This window comes from Nuphar pumila, chromosome 5 (genome assembly GCF_984573655.1).
Source record: "Nuphar pumila chromosome 5, dmNupPumi1.hap1.1, whole genome shotgun sequence".
Classification (NCBI taxonomy): domain Eukaryota; kingdom Viridiplantae; phylum Streptophyta; class Magnoliopsida; order Nymphaeales; family Nymphaeaceae; genus Nuphar; species Nuphar pumila.
Window position 1 is genome coordinate 14813272 of NC_143253.1, and position 25998 is coordinate 14839269.

The window sequence follows — 25998 nt, forward strand, 5'->3', positions numbered from 1 at the left end:
TCCACATTACCTTTTAAAACAGTGCAGCAAGTGATCAAAGTTTGTATTCTAAAAAAATGGTTCCATGTACCCATTGCCCCAAGTTGGGAATACCCTTTCATCATCTATCTGAAATAGCATGCTTGGGAGGACCTCCACATTGCTTGGGCAGATATTTGTTTTTCTAGAGAGGTGCTGATCGCAGAGTACTTCAAAAATCGCCGCAATGAGTGGACCTATGTGTGGCGAGTTTGGTGGCTGAGGGCGTGGAGACTCACCTGGCTGGAACGAAATAACAGAATATTCAATGGGACGCAACGCTATCCAGAATCAGCTACTTTTTCTGATGAAATCTGAAATTACTAGGAAGGCACAAAGGAAATGACATCGCAAAGATTTCAGTTGGATGGGTCCACGGTGGATAATGGTTTAGTGGACAATACTTCAAGTTGCAGGAATTGGATGGACAGACACAGCTATTTGCTAATTATCCTTTCATTCTGTTTACTTGCAGTTTTTTATGCTGTCTCTCCTTCTATGTTTGTCTTTTATATCAGGATTGCATAACCGGTGGTGGGTAATATCTCATCACTCCCACTATCTTCTGTATGGCTGACAATCGCAATTTGAATGAAATTATTTTTCTTTAAAAAAAAAATGTATCCATTGCCCCAAGATTGATATCATGTCAAGTATTGACGTATAAATATATGAGTATGCATGCATGAGAGAGAGAGAGAGTCAAATTTCATCGATTTTCTTAATCAATGGCATAGAAAACATATGAAGAACTGAAGCTTGAAGCAAGTACAGAACAAAATCATAGATGAACATTCAGACAAGATGCAAGAGACAAAATGCTTAGTTCAGGCTCATAGAATGTAACCCTTCGTCACATGGTTACAAAATAAGTACCTCAGAAACATAAAGCCGTTGCCATAGGATTAGCAACTCTATTAGTTCAACACCAATACCATGAGAGCAGAAAGGAGAAAAATAAAAAGTCTCCAAACTGCTCCTACTCGGCATCTCCTAATTTGGATGACATCCTTGGACTATAAATAATTGCAAGCACTAACATGTCCTTGATAAACTCTAGGTGACCAGTTACTCTGAGATAGCAATCCATGCAATCATAGAACAATGCTACCATGCATCAAATCAAATGAAATCTTCAATCATAACACTACCAACAAGAAAATAACTCCTTGAAAACAACCTTTGTAATCTAATATATACAATTAGGAACTTAAAAAGTAAGGCACTCAAGAAGTTGATAAAAACAGAAGCTGCCCAAAATAGTGAAAATCTAGAACTAGTAATTTCCCTACTTTGAGAATTTTAGCATGTCTGGTTCACATCCAAGATACTGAAATGGGAACCTTTGGACTGAGGAGCTAGCATCCACAACCTGGGATGAAGGGGTGCACTTGCTTTGGAAGAACTGGTCTGGGTTCAGGTTGGATTGGAGAAGCCTATCCAAGAAAGACCAGTCACCATTGATTTTCTCTGCCTGCATCATTCCATTAGTGGTTAGCCTCATCAGGTTTTGGGAGCACTCAATGTCCATGGAGTTGAGAGAGAAAGGCGGTAGGAATGGTGCAACTCCAGACTCTGGGCTAAGGAGCTGTGGCAGATGCATGGAACCATCAAAGGCGAAGTCATATTGAACGGGGAGGTTTGGTTTGTGCTCCAATAGAGAATACCCACTTGGTTTTTGAACAGTTGAAGCCCCCTCCTCTTGATACGGGAAACATCTTTGATGATTCTTTTTCTTGAAAACCTTACAAACAACCCATCCATCTTCCTGCAAGCAAGATGGATCTCGAATGAATGAGAGAGAGAGAGAGAGAGAGAGAGAGAGAGAGAGAGAGAGAGAGAGAGAGAGAGAGAGAGCAGGTCACCTGAGCATCAGTGCTCTCATAATCGAGGCGATACTCATGCATGATCCAATCGGTTTTCTGCCCATGGGGAGCTCTGCCGGTGTAGAAGACAAGGGTCTTCCTCATGCCGATCCTCTTGCAGTTACTCATATGGATGGCCTTGTCCCTCCCCGTCGCCTTCCAAAATCCAGCGTTCGTTGCCCTATTCGTCCTTGTTCCTGTTGGATACTTCTTGTCCTTCCGACTGAAGAAGTACCATTCGTTCTGAAGACCTGTCCCAATGCTGCATTTATCTGCACCAAAGAGCAAAGGATAGCTTCATCAACAATTGAACCATCAAAGAAACTTAGAAAAATAAATAGCAGTGGTGGTAGCGGCTTCAATATTGACATTTATTTGTATTTACAAGAGATTTTTTTAGCTTTGAAACCTAGAAACGGTGAAGTGGGTAAGTTAGCAATTTTGTAAAAGAGATGATCACTTGCTCAATTATGAGACTAGACATGAATCCTTATCCACGTCCCACATAAGTGAAACTTCCAAACTGCATGGTAATAACATACATGTGCAGACATCTCCATGGCATGCATCTGTATGAAAGCACGATGCACATTCATGCGTGAGAGGATCGCATGATACATGAATGTGCACTACGTATCATCTCTAGAGGATCATGGGAAATCACTTGGTGGAGAAACAACTAGCATGATGTCCAAACTGCCTGCTTCATATGAGAGAGAGATATATCTAATTTTGTGTTTTTTTACCTTTGAGATCCCAAGGTTCAAGTTTATTAAGATCAATATCTCTGATGACATCCAAGTCAATTACTTCATAGGCCACCTTCTTCTTGAGGTAATAGTAGAGGAGCTCTTCATCGGTTGGGTAAAATCTAAAACCGGGAGGGACAGATAGCTGCACATTTCCAGGCATCATCCTTAACACCCAAACGCAAAGTCCTACACAAAGAAGAGAAAGTCAGACTAGTAGTGCTAGTAAAAATAACAACAAAAGGGCATCAACAACAGCAAGAATGATGAGGTAACAAAAGAGAATAAAGGGGTTAAGCTCTTCTTCTTAAGGTTCCATTCAAAACACTTGGACTAGAAGAGATTAGAGGAAATGGAACCCATGAGAGATTTGACGAGAAACTCTTATACCGATAAAAGAATAAGGATTCTAACAGACTCAGATTCATTGTAGGCTTATGTTTAGAGTTTTCAGAATATATTTAGGTGTGAGAAAACTAGGGTTTTGGGTTGCACTGACCTTTCTTCTTAACAAAATGAAATAAAAAAATCTCAGAAAATTTCCATCAAGTACTAGACAACTGAAAGAAAGAAACATCCAAAAAGCCAGACGCTCAGATCTATCCTGCTAATTCCAAAACCCTAAAAGACAAAATATAAGGATCCATCCTACTATTCCCCCCAAAAAATGAAGGAAGATAAAGAAAATCCATTTCTGCTAAACCCCAAAACCTGAAAGACAAAAGGAGAACTCTTACTTCTATATATAAAAAAAAACTCTTACCAAGCAAGCCCCAAAACCCTAAAAATTACAAGAAGCAAGAACTCTACTCTGGCGAGGCCTGCAATTCGACCCCCCTTCTTCCAGGCCTCGCAAGCTGAAGACTTACGACACACAGAAATAATAACACCCCACAAAACACAAATCGCTAATAGTAAGTCTATATGACCAAAGAAACCATGAAATCAGTAGCCGAGAGAAACCAAATAAAAGAAAACAAAGAAGAAGAAGAAGGAGGAGGATGTGGAGGAGGAGACCTGATGATCAGGATATTTTTGCAATACCCCCACAAGAGCAACAATGAAAAAAGGGGCAATATCTGAATCCTTTGCTTGATATCATGCAACCTGTATACGTATAAATCTATGAAAAGGAAACGGGGATTTTTTGATGAATAAAAATTACAACGAAAGAGAGAGAGAGAAAAAGAGAGAGAGTAAAATAAGTGGAGGAAAATAATCATGCAACCCGTATAAGAAAAAAAAAGTTTTTCTTTACGAAAAAAAAAGAATTAAAAAAGTTTTAAATGAAAATGGGGATACAATATGAATGCATGAACATAATTTAAAATAATGGGGGAGAGAGATTAAATAAGGTTGGAAAATTGTCTGTAGTGCAGGGGACCAGCCTGAAAATCGCCTCATAAGAAGAGTGAAAGAGGCAAGCTGTCATGAGAATCATCACCATTCCCTTGCAAAGTCAGAGGAGGAATGAAGGAATTTTTTCCATTCATTCCATTCGATCACCGCCTTCCCTCCCTACCCTTATCTATTTCTCATTTCGATTTAACTGATTTTTATGACTTGAAACAAGGTGCATTTTCTCATTCCTTTACAAAGTAGCAACTAAAATGCCCTCGTTTGGATGAGACTTACCAACAAGCCACTGGGTGAAATGTGACCTGAACATGACTAGCAAACTGGTGCCTAGTATTAGTTAATAGTAAACAAAGCCTTGCCAATTGTGGGAATGTATATATATCTTTTGCTATCTACTTTTCCATACTGTCTAATTAGAAATAATAGGAGCAAGCTTTGTTTAGTCAATCTGACCATATAGATCCGTTCAAAGATTGCATCTTTGATCGTGTTATTTTGACATAAAAGACATGTCTTTTTGAGCTGTGAAATTTTAGTGCACCGTGAATCTTAGATTTTTTAAACATTTGAAAAATATGTTTACGTCGCACAATTGCATGATATAAAACAAGTTTTTTTTCACTAAATAAACCATATGGATCACATATATAAGGTGAGATTCACACAAAAAAAATGTGAAAACATTTTAGTAGATTACACATACTGTTGACAATAACAAATATTTGCCCAAATTATATATATATATATATATATATAGAGAGAGAGAGAGAGGCCGGATCAGGTGCTACATTGCACAAATGCAACGTGCCGCTGCACCTGATCACCCTCCATCTCCTGCTGTACAGCCTGTTAGAGTGGGGCCCAACAGCAGACGGAAAGTGATCAGGTGCAGCAGCACACTGCATTTGTGCAATGTGATTGCACCTGACCCCAATTCCATTATATATTGCAACAAACATACTCTCTCTATATATTTGTATATACACAAACAAAGCTCCAACCTCGGATGAGAGGTGAACATGGAGACTAAATCAAAAGGGGGTAACTGGGTAAGTGTGAGACGTATATACTTGAATGGCAGTCATGTTGAATTTCAAAGGCTAGGGGGCTGATCCACTCTGTCTTGTTTGCTGTGCACAGGAGCACAAGTTGGTGCAACAAAACCCTCAAACTGCGTGTCTCTTACACGTGGGAAGCCCAAACACTTCACGTCACCCTAGGGCCTCCCCCTTCTTAATATGTGTGTGTGTGTGTGTGTGTGTGTTGTGTGCATTCCCTTCTTTAATGCAGTAACTGAAGGGATTCTCACGCAGTGTAGCTCCTTGGTCAACACGCACTGCTCCATTGACTAGTAAGCACAACTAAGTAGCTTGAGTTACCAAAATGCCCTTGGTCAAACCAGTGTTTCTTGTGGGGCCCAACCTTGCATTCTTGCTGGTTGTGTGGAAAAGGTCAGGTCCCTTGACAATCTTTGGTCCTTGAGGCTGGTCCTGTCTCAAGCCTGATCAGTCTGAAACAGGTGCCTTGGCTTGCCTGATATTGGGCATGCACCTCCCCCCTGTCAATTTAGGGTTCTATGGTGATGCTAATATTGACTTAAAGTCCCTGCCTGAGACTTTCTAGGCTTTAGGCTTTGTGCAACCTGCAGTAACTTAATTTCATTGAGCTGAAGTCAGGTGAATCAGTGCATTGTCTTTGGACTACAACTCTATGTGGCTAATCATGCAAGTTTTGCATGTAAAAGCACAGTTATGTGCTCCTATGTCTGCTAGGACAATTTAATTAACTAGGAAACCAAAATTAGGAGAAGTTTTTTTTTTTTATTGGGACAAGCAACTTAATCCAGAATTGCAAAGTTTGAGCATTATTTAATTATAGGGATGTACGTAAACGTTCATATTTGGCTCGGATGTGACCAATAACAGATCCTACTAATCGAATGTTGGCTAAAAGGATTCGGATACATATGGTGAAAAGCTCATCCAAATCCAAATTTTTACATGTAATCAGATTCAAAAATCTGTCAAATCCGGAGATCCATTGAATCCAGTAACCAAAAAATAAAAACCATATTTTCGTCCTACTATAATCAGAAATGATTTTGGCTTAACAAATTTAACTAAACAAGCTTGGATTCAGTCGGATATTGGATAAAGATCCGACTCATTGACATAACGGATTATTAATTTTTAGTTATACTGGATTCAATGGATCACCGGATTTGGGGCTTGGATTCAATCGGATATTGTATAAAGATCCGACTCATTGACATCACGGATTATTTAATTATGTAGATTCAAGGGTCACAGATGAAACAATACAAAGAGCTTCTTAGTGATCAGAAAACTTGAAAAACTAGGCACTTTATTGGGTAAACCCCAGTTTTCTTCCATACAGATACCCTTAAAACTAGGTTAATTTGTTCTTCCATTCCAATTTTAGGAGCCTCATATCAGTTTATATGTTGAACATAGGATCCAACTGAGGCATCACCAATCACAAGGGCAGTTTTGGTAAGTTAGAAAATTAAGCAACACGGTTCACTTGTGAACAGGGGACAAAGTCAGTGAAATGTCAAGGGCCCTCCCCCCTTCCTCGCCTACATTTCTGTGCTTGCGTTCCTAGGGAGCTGTGATGGAGGAATTGCATTAGGGATTTCACCCCCCACATTTTCCATGATTTCCAATACATTGTTCCTTCTACTAAAACTATTTAAAAAACCAAGAAGTTAAATCCCCATGTATTATTATTATTATTATTATTATTATTATTATTATTATTATTATTATTATTATTATTATTATTATTATTATTATTATTATTATTATTATTATTATTATTATTATTATTATTATTATTATTATCATTATAGTAGTGGTGGTGGTAGTAGGATGTGAAAGGCCTACAATTTCCGAAAGAAGACAATATTGACCTTTCACCCTTGACGAGGAATGTACCCCTTAAGCATGACAATCGTCCTGCCATTAATGAACTGGCAACCCGAAGTTGAAAAATTAATTTATGTGCCCATTAATTGTTATTTACAAAAGTCAATTGCTATATAGTGCTTCGATACAGATTTATGTCTATGATAAATAAGGTTATTGTTGGAAAGGTATATCATGGGCCCTTCTTTTTGAAAAAATTGAGAACTGTCTAATTTTTTTTTTGAGAGAACTGTCTAAATTTAAAAACATTTCCAAACGAGACATGTTCTTCACTAAATAGATTATAGAGAAAGATTGTGGAGTTTAACCTATAAAATATGCAAGAAAGTATTAGAAGAACTGATACTCTACTAGACAGTATGGTACTATTGGTAGTATCAAATAGATTTATGCCTTGAACAATGTAGGGCTTTGTCTTCATTACTTTTTTTCCCTATTGACATATATGAAATTAAAGGCCAGATCGATTCTAGGAAAGTTGAAAGGCGTTTGATTTGAAGAATTGAACCATGAGATTTATGATCAAGGAGAGAGAGAGAGAGAGAGAGAGAGAGAGAGAGAGAGAGAGAGAGAGAGAGAGAGAGATGTGTTTTGCTTTAGAATGAAGCATTCAACAGAATTAATCTATGGTTAACTGGAACATCCACAAGAAACCGATTAGGATCAGTTTCATTAATCACTCGCATTGTTGTTGTTAGGTTTGTCAACTGCTATAATGGTGATAAAGTTGATTGTTGCCAAAGATGAGAAAAGGGGAGTCAAAGGTAATCCTCAAGAACATCATGGGGCTTGGTGTTTAATTTGTTGTTTGATTTTGAAGAATTCCTCAGTATTGAAGCCTATGATTATCATATAAAAGATATTATGGAAGCCTATTATTATCATATAAAAGCCTATGTTTATGAACCCCAATATCTCTATTCTAACATGAAATCAACAAAGTTCATGAATTAAAATGTTTCTATCAGCAGAACTAGCGAAACGTTCCCATACATAATTACAGCCCTTGTGATGCAATTTGGTTCTGCTCAACTGCTATGTCGTCTTCCATATTCATACCTTTTTGAGATCTGTTGTTTTGAGCAAATCTGACCTCATAGATGGATTCAGCGCATGGTTGATTTAATAAGAATTGACCCTTGAAATGTACATTCTTTTATGGAAAAAAATATATGATTTTTAAATATAGAAAGTTTGTGTTTTCTCAAACATTGATTTTTGAATTACCAAAAAAATCCTGCAAACAAGTCAGGTTCAGTGATTCAAATATTAATCTTCACTAAATGAACAATGTAGACCACATCTATGGAGTCCGATTTGATTGAAACAACTTGCATCAAATAAAATCCAAAGAGGGGTATGAAGATAAGGATGACTTAGGGGATGTGGGACTAGGACTTTTGTCTCTTATCTTTCAAGTACACGAGATATCCAAAAGGGTTCATGCTTCCTTTTCTGTGGATCAGATTTATTTCAGAACTATTTTGTAATGGATCTTCTAATGTAACACTTTGGTTTAGGATATATTTGATGACTTGGGATGATGAGAGCTATTAGAGTGGACTAGACCATATGGACTTTTAAAGATGAGCATCTATCGAAAAATTTGGGAACATTTTTACTTGGCGGTAGATCATGCCACTAATTAAGGCCCTTGTACAACCATGGGACCCACTTGGCTGTCATGCATGTGGAGGTGGCTTCTGATTGGTCCAGGAGGTGAGTGGATTCCTAACTCAGAGACAGTGTACACCAAACAAAGCACTTCGGTTCACTCATCCCTGGGGATGGCAGGCCCGGACAGCCTCGCTCTGTTTGAACCGAGGATGGAGGACATGAAACGGGGATGGAGGTTAAAATCAAAACCCGTGTGGGGATGGAGGTGGGGATGAACTTAGGCATACCCCCCCTCCCATCCGCATCCTGATCCTCACCTTGCCCCGCCCCCGTCCCGTCCCGTCCCGTCCCCAATCCTTCTTTAGGGATGGCAATGGACCGCGGGGAAACAGGCCCCACCCCACCTCACCCCGTTTGGACTGGGTATGGAGGACATGAAATAGGGATGAAGGTTAAAATCAAAACACGTGCGAGGATGGAGGCAGGGATGAAGGGCAGGATTTTGAGAGGGGGCGAGGGTGGAGACCTTATCCCCCGCCCCCGCCCCCGCCTCTATCCACTGCCATCCCTACTCATCCCCCATTTCATACTTTTTAAATCTTATGATGCAAGTTGTATTGATCAAATCTGACCCTACAGATGGATTCAGCATGGCAGATTCAACTAAAAAAATATAATTTTTTAAATCATAAAATTTTGAATTTTTTCAACCAATGTTTTTTTATCACCAAAAAAATCTTGCACACAAGTCAAGGATTTCGGCAATTTAAATGTCTATCTTCACAAAATGTATGCTGTAAATCACGTGTGGAGTCCAATTTGATCAAACAACTTGCATGCATCAATGAAATCCCAAAGAAAGGTACAAAGATAGGGATATGACACAGGGGATGAGCAAAACCAAAAGCCTGACAATAGGTCCGAGACGTGCGAACCATAATGATGGTTTCTCTCAATGTTGTCAGTATCGGTATCGGTTTCTCTCAATGTTTGGCCAATGGTTCAGGTGCATCGGGGCCCGATACCGATACTCAAGTGAATTGTTCTGAATCGGCCAAAAAATAATTAAAAAATATTATGTGTCAATCAGAACTTGACACATGTTAAAGCTACTTTTTAATTATTTTTATATTTATTAAAAAATAGCCGATTCATGGGTGAATCATATCGATTTTCTGCCGATACTCACCAATACTGACAACATTGGTTTCTCCTTATTACGGAAAAAGATTTCCTAAGTCAATATCAAGCTCCCACTTAGCTGCCATGCGTGTTAAATAATGAAAGCCAGTCACAATTTTAAATTGTTGGCATTATCTGTTGCTTCATTTACCATCAATGAAGTGAGGATCTGTCTGCCCACCAGCTCTACTAGGGTGAAGAAAGAAAAACACATGATCATTAATGAACATAACTTTAGCTACAATTTACTCGTATACCGAAAAAAAAATAGAATTAACCATATGGAGCAACATTTGGTTGGATTTTCTAAGTTGTTTTCCAAGATATGGATGTACATTCCCTTGGTGATGAAGCAAAGCATCTTGCCCAAAGGTTCTTTTCTGCTCTACAAATAGACTAATTGCCAAAATGGGCTGAGTTTTCATTTTGGTGAGAAAAAAAATTAATTAAAAATTTCGTGTTTGTCATGCCTGACTAGTCGCTCCCACTTGTTGCACATGGCCTGGTAGCGGCGAGGAGGTTTAGAAAATGGGAATGATCGATATGCTCGGCTTACCATTATTATTTCCTTCAAAAAAAAAAATGCTCGGCTTGCGAGCCTTAGGGCCCCACTTCTGTTCTCTGATGGCCGAATCGGGAGCTCCGCGTGTCTGGTATGAGCAGCTAGTGCACGTCACCTTGTGTTGGGACATTGCAAGTTCGAATACCAATGATATCATTGTATAACTGGTAGGCAGGGACGGACATAGAAACTTTTATTAGGGGGTGAGTGGCGCCAAACATAAACAAAAAATTTTTTCTTAGGTGGATGGCAGAATATATTTTTTGGAGGCCCAGAATTTTTTTTTACCTATGTTGGGAGCAGCCAGATAAAGGTTCCAATATAAGTTTTAAATTCTTAGGGGGGCGCGGCCCCCTTCCTAATGTAGGTCCGTCTCTGCTAGGAGTCTGCCTAACCCCAGCTTGCCTTTCAAAAAAAATCACATGATATATATATATATATATATATATATATATATAGAGAGAGAGAGAGAGAGAGAGAGAGAGAGAGAGAGAGAGATTATTTTTCAGTTGCAGGGCAACTCATCACGGAGATTCCTTGTTTTTTTAAGTCGAGAAAACATAATGGTATCAACGATCATCATTTTCCCCACGGTTTCTTCGGTTTGGATATTAAAGAAGGGAACATGGTAATCGTGTCACCTAAGGAATGACTTATTAACTTAGTAAGCAAGTCATGGGGCCACTAATTATTTGATTATGAGTTTCAGTTAACAGTTTGTTTTTTCTTAATTTCTTGTAACTTTCGGGCCATTTGCTTGAGCATTGTCTTTCGATAATCGAGTCAATTTTGCACAATTGTCAGAAAATACTAAAAAGACGAAAAGCAGTAGGTTATATGCATAATAGCATTATAGCAATGTTATTATACTCACGATGTGAATGTGACAGTGATAGCTATACGTAATCAATTTAGTTTTTAATTATTTTTTACTGGCGCATATTTTGCGCCAGCAAAAGTATTTACTGGCACAATCGCTGTGCCAGTAAAAGCCTCTCCGTAAAAGGTTTTACTGGCGTAATTTACATTAGTCATTGAAAACTCGTTCCACTAGCGCAAAGCTTGCACCAGTGAAAGTGTTTCTTTGGTGAAAGCTCTAGTTTTCACTGGCGCAAAGTTTGCACCAGTGAATTTTATTGAAATTCTCAGCATCAAGCTTTCAGGTAGTTTAGTCTGGTAGGTCAAACACAATGTCAAAATGACTTGAGAGCCATGTGCAAAAGCATTAATAGTGAATGTGACCAGCACATTCTTCTTAAAACCTTGAGTGCTAACCCCTTTATCCACTAGGTACTGCTCAGTCAGACGTAAACATGAAACCTATCCAATGAGCCATATGAGATGTTGCTCAACAAAATCAAATCATGCAATGCATATACAAATTAAGGCAATGAACAACAAAAATCAATCCAAGTTCTGAAAATTGAAATCAGTTAGAGCATTCACACAGATTGAGGATAGAATTATTTTGTTTAAATAATGTAATTTTCTAGGAGCACCAAGAATTCAACTAAAATGTATTCTGACATTTCATAATCAAAGAACATATTGCAAAAATTCTTTGACATTGAAAGTCCATCACCAGAGGGTGTCACACGGTGGCCCAACAGGCTCAATTCTCAAACAACGCATACACATCATCTCAATAGTTGCTTTCCTGCAAGAGAGGGAACATGATACGCATCGCTAGATCTGTATATTGGTCTCATGATTTAAAGGAAACCCGTGATAAAATACCAAGGCAATTAATTTGGTTGGTAGCCAAAAATATCCTACAGATCTTGAAAAAAAAAGCCAAATGGGATGGTCAGCACTAGTACTAGTTAATCCTAGTGAAGGCAAATCTTCATACTCATGCATGTGCGTCTTTGCAACACACAAAAAAAAAACGACGTCAATTCCTTACCTATTCTTAGTCATTTTCCTATAAAAATTGCTTGATTTTATTCATCGTCCACGACAGTGAGTTCTAGTATTCACTCAGCATCCTTGTATTCATATATTGTTTCATTGAGATCTAAACCATGAATCTTTTTCTTGCTCCTGATGTGTGTTCTGTTACTAGAAAAGTGTTATGATGCATACATTATATGAGAAGGTAAAAGATCCACCCAACTCTATGTGAAGCCTAGGGCTGGGGTTCTAAATCTGTGCCAGTAAACCTCGTTTTATACTGGTGCACCAGTAAAAAGCAGATTTTCTGCAGTGAAGGGTTCGGCTCAGGTAGGGGCTACTTGTGAATGTCACCAAGTTGACAGGACGTCACAAGTTCGATTTAAAACCCACCTATGGGTGGCATCCCTTGACACAAGGTCGAAGCTGTGTGTACTACCCAGAGCCGTACCTGTGTTTTATGGGGCCTGAGGCGGAGGGAAAAAATGGGCCCCCTATTAATAGTAGGTGTTCGGGGGCAGCGCCTCCCAATTTTTCTTAAAGAATCAAAATAACAAAAAAAAATTGCATTCACATTAAACAAATATAATATTCCAAATATTTATATTATATTAAATAAAAATATATAAAATATTTATATAAAGTACCTAAACAATGGGCCCCTAATTTTTTTTTGGGCCAGGGGCCCTGAGGCCCAAGCCTCATTGGCCTCTTTACAGGTCCGGCTCTGGTACTACCTGGTGGGCAGGAGGGACCTCAAGGGTTTTACCAACCGGATACCAGTCAATCTGCAGTAGTAATGGGGAATTTTTCCCTTGGACTATAAAAAAAAAACCATGAACAAAAATAACTGGCGAATTCTTCCATGTATAAGCTTCCATCAGCATTTTGAGTCCACATTTGTAGGGATTGGAGAGTACAATCTTACAAAAGGTTCAATGGGCGAATTCAGTCTTTTCTTTTATTTTTTACAATTAAGTTTAATAATTATGTCTTTGAGTTGAGATAAGTAGTATTTGATTAAAGATGTGGTTGTGTAAAATGAAAAGGACTCTGCAAATATGGTCGAAGCAATTTGTGAACGATTACATGTAAAGAGATAAGAAAATAGGAACAAGACATTGTAATAACGTGGTTCGGCTATTGAAAGCCTACATCCACGGTGGAAATACTCTCTCTTCTTTCTTGTTTATTAAATGAATCTGGATCTCAATAAATACATGCCCTGACGATCAAAACGATAAGATAGGCCTAATATTTTCCTTAAGGTAAGGAAGACCCAGATTATACATAAACTAAAGAGAGAGAGCAAAATTGACTCATCTCCATTAGGTGACATTTTCAGCAAGAGAGATAGAGCAATCTCTCTCTTGATTTTCAGTTTCTTGATTTTTAGCTACTTGATTAGGTTATAAATTCCTTCCATTCGATCTTTCTTCTTTTTATTATCTTCAGATCGATTGGATGATGATTCTGCATGTTGCTCTGATCCTTCATGCTGATCTTTCTCCTGATTTTACTGCTGTTAAGATTGCCACCAATAATGTCTTTACATTTTCTTTCACTCCCCATCAAACTTAGTCGAGAGCATAGGCCAAGTTTGTTTCGAAGACAAGAAAACTAAGGCTTTCCCAAGGGCTTGGTGAAGACATCGACTACTTGCTTATGAGAGGGAACAAACTATGTGACTAAGAGCTTCTGAACAACCTTTTCACGCACTTTATGTTAATCAACTTAAATGTGCTTGGATCGGTTGTGGAAAACAGGATTGATGATTATATATAAGGCACTGAGATTGTCACAATGAAGAATGAGAGATTTTTTCAAGAAGACTTCAATATCTCTTAAGATATACAAGATCCAAGTGAGATCAGCAGTGACATAGGTCATAGAACAATATTTTGCTTCAGTACTTTACCGTTAAATGGTCTTTTGCTTTTTTGAACTCCGTGAAACACAATTACTTCCAACAAAGGTGTAAAAGTCGGATGTGGATTGGTACATGACTGGGCATCTAACCCAGTTTGCATCTGAAAAGCAATAGAGATCCAAAGTACTCTGGGCGAGAATCCTTAAGCCAAAATCCAATGTGCCTTTGTCAGATCTGAGAATGTGCTTTACCACTTGATAATGACTGATTGTTGGAGCATGAATAAATTGACTGACATAATTAATGTTGAAAGATAGTTCAGAACGTGATATCGTCAAGTATTGAAGAGCACCTACAAGACTACAATAGTGTTTATGGTCTTCAAAGGCTGCATCATTAGCATTAGAAACTTTAGAGGCCACGAAGGTAGATATAGGTTTACAATCTTGCATATTAGCACGTTTTAAAAGGTCTTGGGCATATTTAGATTGACATAGAAATATACCATCTTTTGTATGTGAAACTACAATCCCCAAAAAATAGTGAAGTTGACCTAGATCTTTCATGGCAAATTCTTTTCCAAGTTTCGAAATGAAACTTTGCAAAAGTTGTTTGTTGCTTCCCGTAAGAACCATATCCTCAACATATATTAATAAAATAATAGTTTTCCTGTTGTGATGTTGAACAAATATGGAAGGATCAACTACACTACAGAAAAATCCTTCATTTATAAAAAAAAAAACTCAATCTGTCAAACCAGGCTCATGAGGCTTGTTTGAGGCCATATAAGGCCTTCTTTAAGTGGCAAACATGATCGGGATAAAGAGTATCCTCAAAACCTAGGGGCCGATTCATGAAAATAGTTTCATTTAAGTTTCTATGAAGGAAAGCATTTCTGACATCAAAGTGTCTCAACTCCCATCCTTTGATAGTGGCCACTGTAGGAATTGTTCGAATGCTATCGGGTCAGACAAGAGGAGAGAATGTTTCATAAAAGTCTACCCCTTCAACTTGAGTAAAACCCTTAGTGACTAATCTTGCCTTTAAATGATCTAAAGTTCTATCAGACTTTAATTTGGTTTTATAAACCCATCGAAAGCCAACTATGTTCATGGTTGGTTCTCATGGTACCAAGTCCCATGTATTGTTGACAGCAAGAGCTTCAAGCTCTTCTTTTTTAGCATCTCGCCACCCAGGATGAGCTAATGTGGCTTTAATATTTTGTGGTTCTTTTGGAATCTTGATCTCAGCTTCATGCATCAAAACATATCTCGGTTTTGGTTTAAAAAGTTCAGACATGCTTCTAGTAACCATAGAACGAGATGTTTGAGATGGACCCTCGACTTGAGTAGAATCATAGGAACTATTAACATCATCAATATTATTTAAGACATGGTGTTCACCTGAGTCATCTTCTGTACCTATGACCGACCAATGCTCATCACCATTTGAACATTGGTTGTCATCATGCTAGCTAACGTGATGTGTGTTGAAATTATAAGCTAGACTCTTCGTATTCCTCCCTCATTTTTGGGAAACTCATTTTACTTTAAGGCTTGTTGGAATTATAAGCTAGACTCTTCGTATTCCTCCTTCATTTTGGGAACTCGTTTTACATTAAGGCTATTTGCAGTTTTCTATGCAAACTCTTTGGGTTCCTCTCCCATTTATTTCTTTTCCTTGAAAATGTAATAGTATTTTAGTTTTTCTATGGTAGAAATTTATTATGTAATTAAATTCTGGTTGAGCTTGAATGTTATATATATAGCAGTCATGTATCATCATTTGGACAAGTCATTGGAATGTATTGAAGCCTTTTGTAGCTTTCTCCTTCTCTTGCACCATTTCTGTGTGTTTTTCATTCTAGAGAACAATCTTCTTCTCTAGTTTGTTGCTTTATTTCCAACATAGTGGTATCAGAGCTAGGATGACTTCCAACAATATGGTGCAACCACAAGTTCCTTGCTTTGCTGGAAAAAATTACAACAAGTGGAGTATTCAAATGAAGGCATTCTTTGGTTCTCAAGATCTATAGGACATTGTTGAAAGTGGCTTCGATGTGATGGACAATGTGGAGGGCATCACTCCACGACAACTAACTGAGTTAAAGGAAAATCGGAAGAAGAACAATAAGGCATTGTTCTATATGTATCAAGCGGTTGATGAAGGCATTTTCGAAAGGATATCTACGGCGGAATCGGCAAAGGAAGCATGGGATACTCTCTATACAACATATAAAGGAGAAGACAAGGTAAAAATGGTGAGACTACAAACTCTAAGAAGTGAATTTGATTCTTTAAGAATGAAGGAATCTGAAACGATTGAAGCTTTTTTCAATCGAGTCTTCTCCATTGTTAATCAAATGCGAGTAAATGGTGAAAAACTTGAAGATCAAAGAGTTGTTGAAAAAATATTGAGGAGCTTAACTCACAAGTTTGAACATATTGTTGTTGCTATAGAAGAATCCAAAGACTTATCCACCTTGTCCATTGATAGTTTAATGGGATCACTTCAATCTCATGAACTTCGTATAAAGCAATTTGATTCTCTTCCAATCAAACAAGCTTTTCAGACACAACTCTCTATTCGTGGTGGTGCTCGAGGACGAAGAGGATATGGAGGTGGTAGAAATCAAGAAACGAAAGAAGATGATTGTGATTCATCTTATTCTATGCGAGGAAAAGGTCAAGGTAGAGGTCGAGGTCGTGGTCGCTCTCTCTCACAAGTTCAATGCTTTCATTGTCAGAAGTATGGTCACACCATAAAATTTTGTAGAAAGCGATTGGCAGAAGAAAACCAAAAGGAGGTAACTTTCATGCATGAGAAAAATGAAATTCATGATGATGATATTCTCTTTCTTGCTTGTGATACCAAAGAAGAAACACATGATGAAGTATGGTATATTGATAGTGGTTGTAGTAACCACATGACTGAAAACAAAAAATTATTTGTGGACTTAAATGAAATGGTTCAAACTGAAGTTAGAACAGGTGATTATAATAGGCTTGCTGTCAAGGGACGTGGTGATATTCTTGTTAAAACTAACCATGGCAGCAAGCATGTCACCGATGTTTTCTATGTTTCAGGCCTCAAACACAATCTTTTGAGTGTTGGGCAACTTATTCTAAAAGGATATGATCTTCATTTCAAAGGAGAAATATGTGAAATCAAGGACAAGAAGAATACTCTCATAGCCGAGGTGAAAATGACTCAAAACAAAATGTTTCCATTTACATTTCAAAGTGTTATTCTTCCTTGCTTCAATACTATTATTAAAGATCCATCATGGTTATAGCATCTTCGATATGGGCATTTGAATTTCAGTTCTTTATCTCTCATGTGCAAAAAACATATGGTCAGAGGTATGCCTAACATTCATCAGCAAGACAAAATTTATGAAGGTTGTGTTCTTGGAAAACATCACAGAGACTCTTTTCCTGGTGGCAAATCTTGGTGAGCATAAAAACCACTTGAGTTGGTTCATTCTGATCTATGTGGCCCTATGCGCACCACATCTATTGGAGGTAATCGTTATTTTTTAACATTCATTGATGACTTCAGTCGAAAGACATGGGTTTATTTTCTAAAAGAAAAATCTAAGGTGTTTAAATATTTTAAGCAATTTATGACATTTGTTGAAAAGCAAAGTGATCTTTCTATTAAAACCTTGCGTACTGATCGTGGGGCTGAATATATGTCCAATGAGTTTGAGGAATTCTTGAAAAAGAAGGGCATCCATCATCAGTTGACTACTCGGTACACACCTCATCAAAATGGCGTTGCGAAAAGGAAGAATCGCACGATCATGGAGATGGCAAGAAGTATGTTGAAATCCAAAGGTATGCCTAACATATTTTGGGCTGAATCAGTGGCATGTGCTATCTATCTTCTTAATCGTGCCCCCACTAAAAGTGTTCAAGACCTAACTCCTCAAGAAGCTTGGAGTGGGCAAAAACCATGTATTGCTCACTTGAAAGTATTTGGCAGCATATGTTATTCTCATATTCCTGATGAACGAAGGAGCAAGCTTGAAGATAAATCTGAAAAATGTATCCTCGTTGGGTACAGTGAATGATCAAAGGCTTATAAGCTTTACAATCCAATCACCAAGAAAATTATCATAAGTAGAGATGTAAAATTCAGTGAAGAAGAATCTTGGAATTGGGATGGCGAGAATAAAAATAAAAATTCACATTTCATTAATAAGGATGAGAGTCATGAACCAAGTGGTGATGGAGATACTTCACTCTCCTCTCCATCTACACATTTATCACCATCTTCTTCATCTTCAAGGAGTTCTGAATCTCCTCCTATGAAGACAAGAAGTCTTCAAGAAATTTATGAAACAGCAAGAAGAAATCTTGAAGAAGACTTGGTGAATTTTGCTTTATTTGCGGACGCCGATCCAATTACTTATGAAGAAGCATCTCAAGAAGAGAAGTGGAGAATTGCTATGAATCAAGAAATGGACTCCATTGAAAGAAATCATACTTGGGAGTTGACTGAGCTCCCAAATGGACACAAATCTATTGGTGTCAAGTGGGTATATAAAACAAAATTCAACTTAAATGGAGAAGTTGAAAAATGCAAAGCTCGGCTTGTGGTAAAAGGTTACAAGCAAAGGTATGGCGTTGATTTTAATGAAGTCTTTGCTCCTGTGGCTCGCCTTGAAACAATTTGCATGGTGTTAGCTTTGGCTGCTCAAAGAAAATGGAAGGTCTTTCAAATGGACGTAAAATCAGCATTCTTGAATGGTCTCCTTGAAGAAGAAGTGTATTTTGATCAACCTCTGGGTTATGTAAAGAAGGGTGAAGAAAACAAAGTGTGTCGATTAAAGAAGGCTTTATATGGGATGAAACAAGCGCCAAGGGCTTGGTATAGTCGCATTGATGGATACTTCTTAAGGAATGGATTCAAATGGCGTCCTTTTGAGCATACTTTGTTCATCAAAGAAGGCAATCAAGGAGAATTCTTAGTCATATGCTTATATGTTGGTGATTTAATAATTATCGGCACTAGTGCAAGCATGTGTGAAAATTTCAAGAAGGATATGATGCACGAATTCGAAATGACTGACATGGGGCTTCTCCATTTTTTTCTGGGCATTGAAGTAAAGCAAGTCGAAGATGGAATATTCATATCTCAAAAAAGGTATGTTGAAAATATATTAAAGAAGTTCAGAATGGAGGGTGCTACACCTCTTAATACTTCTATGGAAGTTGGACTGAAACTTAGCAAAAATGATGGTGAGAGAAAGATCGATGCAACTCTCTATAGAAGCCTTGTTGGTAGTCTTATGTACTTGACTGCTACAAGATCTGATCTTATGTTTGCTGTCAGCATGATTAGCAGATTCATGGAATCTCCTTTTAATACTCATTGGGACATAGACAAAAGAATTTTGAGATATGTGCGTGGCACTATCAATTATGGAATTCATTATAAATGTGTCGAAGATTCAAAATTGGTGGGTTTTTGTGATAGTGATTGAGGTGGAAATAGAGATGATAGTAAAAGCACTTCAGGTTTCGTTTTTCACATTGGCTCAGGTGCAATCTCGTGGGCATCGAAGAAGCAAGTTGTTGTTGCTCTCTCCACAACCGAAGTTGAGTATATTTCATTGGCTCTTTCTAGTTGTCAAGCTCTTTGGCTAAGGTGGATTCTTCATGAGCTGAAGCATCCTCAATGGAAAAGCACTCCTTGTTTTGTGACAATAGTTCAGCCATAGCACTCACCAAAAATCCAGTTTTTCATGGCAAAAGCAAGCATATTCGAATCAAGTATCATTTCATTAGAGACTTGGTCAAAGATGGAGATGTCAATGTCAAGTTTTGCAAGACCCAAGACCAAGTGGCTGATATCTTTACAAAAGCATTGAAGAGTGAAACTTTCAATAAATTGAGAGAGAAATTAGGTGTCGTTATAGTCTAGCTTAAGAGGGGCGGTTGGAATTATAAGCTAGACTCTTCGTATTCCTCTCTCATTTTTGAGAAACTCATTTTACTTTAAGGCTTGTTGGAATTATAAGCTAGACTCTTCGTATTCCTCCCTCATTTTGGGAACTCGTTTTACATTAAGGCTATTTGCAGTTTTTTATGGAAACTCTTTGGGTTCCTCTCCCATTTATTTCTTTTTCTTGAAAATGTAATAGTCTTTTAGTTTTTCTATGGTAGGAATTTATTATGTAATTAAATTCTGGTTGAGCTTGAATGCTATATATATAGCAGCCATGTATCATCATTTGGACAAGTCATTGGAATGTATTGAAGCCTTTCGTAGCCTTCTTCTTATCTTGCACCATTTCTGTGTGTTTTTCATTCTAGAGAACAATCTTCTTCTCTAGTTTGTTGTTTTATTTCCAACAATGTGGTCCACTACTATTCTCAGTTTGAACGTGACTCTTAGGGGTGGATTGTCCATCACCATCGTGTTCAATGTGAGGTGTATTTCTGCAATCTATGTGCCTGGGTCCCTCATGATCAATGTTGGTTCGGTTCTTGTCATCACGATGATGGGTATTATTGTGTTCATCAATGTTGTTTATGTTACCATTCAAACTTGTAACAATAGTTCTCATGCTCAATGCATTAGATGAACACAAATTATCAGCAATCCAGTCATAAAAAGAGGTGGCCTCACCCTCAACGTTACTAATTTCATAGAGAGATGCAGGTCTTATATAAGGCAGATTGCTCTTGTCGAAGATGACATGTCAAAAAATAAAATTTTTCTCATGACAGGGTATAAACATTTGTATCCCTTGTATTTAGTGTTATAACCAATGAACACACATGGTAACGATTTTGGATTAAACTTGGTTTTGGCATAATCTTTGAGATATGGAAAGCAGCGGCAACCAACAACTCTAAGAATAGAATGCTCTGGATCTTTTCCAAAGAGTTTTTTATATGGAAAATCCATTTCTAGATTTGATTATGGCAATCTATTGATCAAAAATACCGTCATGGTAAAGACATCGACCCAATATCACATAGGTAAATTAGCAAGGAACATCATGGTGAGACTGAGTTTTGTGATGGATCAGTGTTTTTGTTCTAAAACACCATTTTGTTCAAGGGTTTTTGGGCATGAGAGTTGATGTTTAATACCGAGATCATTTAGATATCAAACAAATCTTGAATCAAGATATTCTCCACCACCATCTGACTGGAATATCTTAATATCAGCATCAAATTGACACGTAACATATTTGTGAAAGTGCACAGAAGTTGTAAAAAAAGATTGATGTTTTCTTATTGGATAGATCCATGAAAAATGACTAAATCTGTAGACAAAAATAGCGTAATATTTATGATTTTCATGCGAAGAAATGGGGATTGGACCCCATAAATCCGAGTGAACTTTCTCAAATGATTTAGCACTTGAGTTTTCAAAAGCAGAAAATGAAAGCTTACATGACTTCCCAAGCTGACAACTAGAACAAACAAATTCTTTATTTTTTGAATCAACCTCAATGAGCTTTTTTTGATGAAGATATCAAACCATGCTTATCTGTGTGTGCCCAAGACATTGATGCCATTTATTCTTCGAGACTCTTCTAAACCCATTTGAAAAATATGCAGCATGATTTCCTTCTAGCGCATATAAATCACCTCTCCTGCTTCCCATCACTATTGTTCGACATGTCCTTATGTCCTTTATCACACATACATTAGACGAGAATTCAAAAACATACGGTAAGTCGGAAGTGAGTTGGCTAACAGAAACCAAATCCTTCTTAATCTCAGAAACACATAAAAATAATCTAAGATGGCTTAGAATCAATTTTTGCATCCCCAACATGAGTAATGGCCATCTTATGTCCATTTCCTACCATAATAGAATTTAAGCCATAATAAGGTTTTAAATTGAAAAGCTTACCCAAGTTACCCGTCATATGTGAGGTGGCACCAGTGTCAGTGTTACAAAACCACTCTGAATCGTGAGAGTTAAAGATATTCATAGCTATGAGAGCTTGGGGAACATCCTCAGCTTGGAATGAGTGATTAAACCGATTAAAACAGTTTATTGTTAAATGATTCTTTTTTTTGCAGATTTGACAAATTACATTCTCATACTTTTCTTTAGAGCAATTTTCTTTGTTGACACGGGAACTGAAGTTGGACTGACCTTCTTTTGGCTGACTTTCTTGCTGATTTGACTGTCATCGATTTTCATTTCCACCTTGAACAAATCTACGACCTCTAGAACTGAAGCATTGATTGTTGCTGCCTCAACATTTTCCTTGATTTTGCTAATAATAGGCCACTTGAGGTTGGGTGTAAGCTTCAAATTGATTATGAGTTTCATAGCTCTAGAGAAGAGGGACAACGTCCTTGTAGGAGGGAATTGGAGGTCTACGCATTGATGAGACAAATGGCTCGTAACCTTGTCTGAGGCCTTGCAACAACCAGAAGATCTTATCTTGGTTCTCAACTAGCTTGCCAATAGCGACAAGATCATAACAAACACTCTTGAATTTTTTAATGTACTAAGGTAAAACATCTAATCCCTTCTTGAGAGATGTCATATGTTGAGTGAGGTAAAAGCCTCTTTCTCGTGAATCCTGGGTGAAGGCATCCACAAGGGATGTCCAAATCTCTTTGGATGTTTCCAAACCTACTACAATACTGAGCACACTTTTGGATAGTGTTCCAGTGATGCAACCTATCAGCAATCTGTCTGATCGATGCCAAGCAATATGCATCAGATTCAAAACTTTCTTCACGACCTCAGTGCCACTGGCAATAGATTATGTTGGTCTTGGGACATGTGTCTCCCAGTGAGTAAACCATGCATGTCTTAACTCTACGAGGGCCATGACTTGAGTTTTCTATTGCAGGGGGTCGACCCCCTGCCGGAACGGGGGTCGACCCCCTGCCTGTTCCGGTAGGGGGTTAAACCCCTGCCTGTACAGGCAGGGGGTTATCCGGCACGGGGTTAACCCCCTGTCTAGAAAGGCAGGGGGTTAACCCACCCAGTGCCGAAAAGGCACGGGGGTTAACCCCCGGCCGGAATCGGCAGGGGGTTAACCCGCTGCCTTTCTCCGGGCTAACGTCAGGAGCGGGCGTACCTTTCTCCGGGCGAACGACGGAAGCGGCGACAGCGGGCGAACGACGAGAGCAGGAGCAGGGAAAGAAGAAAATGAAAAGAGGTTTGGGATTAGGTATATCGATAATTAGCGATGGATTAGCGACGGATTAATCTGTCGCTATGCCGTCGTACACGAAATTTACGAACATAGCGACGGAATATATTTCGTCGCTCATTCCGTCGCAACATAGCGACAGAAATTTGTCCATCGCAAATTCGTCGCTATGTTGCGACGGAATATATTCCGTCGCTATGTTCGTAAATTTCATTGATTATAGCGACGAATATATTTCTCTCGTTTATCCGTCGCTAATTAGCGACAGAGTTAGTCCGTCGCTAAATTTTGTCGCTAATGACCTATTTTCTTGTAGTGATGCCCAATACAACTGAGGCCTCTTAGGTCCCACTGGTTCATGTATTCCCACTAGGGGTCAAATGGATCATGTTAGATCCAAATCCAATTCAAAATGCAAACAGCTGATCCTAATCCAGATCCAGATCTGGATCAGATCTGATGAGGTGGAGTTGAGTCCAAATCTAAAATGTATGCGGTAATACTGGATTTGATTTAAAAAAGAATAAAAAAAGCTCTTTTCACGTGAAAAAAATGCAGCTGGATCGGATTAATTTGATCTGACCTAAAATACTTGTCCAAAATCTGATCTGAATCTGAAAATAATATGATAAAATTAGAATCCAACCTAAATGCATTCCCAGATCTCACTTTAGGGATATTCCAAATTTGGAGATAACATGACAGACTTGGATTGGACATCCAACCATGACTAATTTGTTTGTGCCCCTAAATCCCAAGCATTCTTTGACAAATCATTGAATCAACTCAGGGCTCAGCCAACTTCCATAGGTCTGTAAACTCCAAATTGGTTTGGGTATGGACCCAGCATAGGTAGCTAGATTGCCTCCAAATTGGTTGGGTATGGACCCTACCCAGTAGTTTTGGTCAAAATATCCCTTTTACATATGCTTTCTGGCGAGGTTGCCTTTGAAGACTTGGGAGAGCCAATTGAAACTCGGTCTATGACACCAGCATGCTGGTCGCGGTCTTTGACCATGCGAAATTGACTAGGTGTTCACCCGATCTGGATTGGATCCAGTCAGTTCAGATCGGTAGGGCATGTCCAAGTGGGTCAGATAGTCACGCAGTGGATGTTTGTTATAACATCTGCGCTATACCACTGCTAGGCCTATTTTTGCACCTGCTCAATCCAGGGCTATCAAAAGGCTGAACTAGGCCTAAGCGCAATCCAGGACAGGCCGGGGTGAAAAGACCCAAAACCCTTAGCCCAAGCCCAGCCAGGGGTCTGGGTCAGCTTGGCTAGCCTGTGTCTATTTTGAATGGGCTGATTGTGAGGAATGATCAGGTGCAATGTGATTGCACACTTTTAGTGTGCTGCTGCACCTGATCACCCACCAACTTTGGGATACATCCTGTCAACTGTGGGGCCCAACAGCAGATAGGGGGTGAACAAGTACAGCAGCACACCTAAAGTGTGCAATCACATTACACCTGATCTGCCCTCACCCTGCCAGGCCAAGCCAATTAATGTGCCAGTCTTAAGCCTGGAATGGTCTGGTCTGGTCTGGTCTGACTGGGCTCAAGAAACACCCAGGCATGGCCCTATGCCACCGCGGCCTAACCAATTAGAATTCAGATCAATTTCTTGGTGCAGTTCGTCTTTGTTTGGATATGGGTCCTTATTATGATCTAACAATGTATACTCAAATTGGTTGTATCCATATGCATTTCTTGCATTTTTTTCTTGGGGAACTGCAATATCATGATAAAATCACAAGAAATATTTTGTGTGTTTGTGTATATATATATATATATATGTATATATATATATATATATATATATTACAATTTAACATGATTTATCATGAATTTAATTGATTTAAAAATGTTTAGTTTTTTTGTGTTTTTATTGTATTTCTTTACTTATAAATTAAAGATTCTCTAAAAAATTCCAAGTATTTTTCTTCTTAATTTAAACTCATAGATATGTCTATCATTTGATTCACTCCAAAACATGTTACAAATTGAATTAATTTGACAAAAAAACTTGATTTTTCATCATAAAGCTTGAATTCAATATGGGCCGTTGATTTTTAATCCCTATATATATATATATATATAAACTATAGAAATACCTATATACGTTTTCTACTAAGTAAACTATACAAAATACATCTTCAAGTTCAAATCAAGCAAACACCTCTAATTTTGTTTTTTTAAACCAGTTGGGACGGTTAGGAGATTAAAGTGAGTTAGGACAACCAATTCCTCATCTCTGCTACCAGAATTTGAGGCCTAGCACATTTTGCCTATGCTTGGTCCGTTATGTTAAATGAGCTGCTCATGGCTTAGCTTGTTGAATTGGGCCCACTTTATGCAAAAGGATCCTATCATATCCTTTGACATATGATAGAGAGGATCACATGTTAATCTTAGCCATTGAGGCTAGGATCAGTTTGCATCCAGGTGAGAATGTAGCCATTGGTTGGACCCCCTAAGCATGAATGTAGGACGGATCCCATCAGATGTCAAATGATGGGATCCGTACTCCACTTTATGAGCCCGAAGGAGAATTCAACAGGGCACGAGCAGCTCGGTTTGTTTCACAGTGCCCAGGTGGACCAAAATCACACGAGAGCGGTCCATCTCTTTCAAGCAAGTCCAACCCATAGTTTGTTTTTTTTGAAAGCCAAGCTGGGTTAGTTAGATAGACCCGGCTACCAGGTTCCATTAATTTTTAAAAGAACAGCCGTCCCATGTAGCAGAGGGATTCGATCCTGGGCCTTCAGCTCGACACATGACCCT

At 38.4% G+C, this 25998-nt stretch overlaps 1 protein-coding gene across 1 annotated transcript; it reads right to left on the reverse strand.

The window, feature by feature from the left end:
- Positions 1–1306: 1306 nt before the first annotated feature.
- LOC149836889 (protein SOMBRERO-like) lies at positions 1307–2798 on the reverse strand. Its single transcript, XM_090007177.1, has 3 exons — positions 2630–2798; positions 1884–2155; positions 1307–1786 (listed from the first exon to the last, which is right to left on the reverse strand). Exons 1-3 carry the CDS (start codon positions 2796–2798, stop codon positions 1307–1309), a joined length of 921 nt encoding a protein of 306 aa, XP_089863303.1.
- Between the last annotated feature and the right edge of the window lie 23200 nt (positions 2799–25998).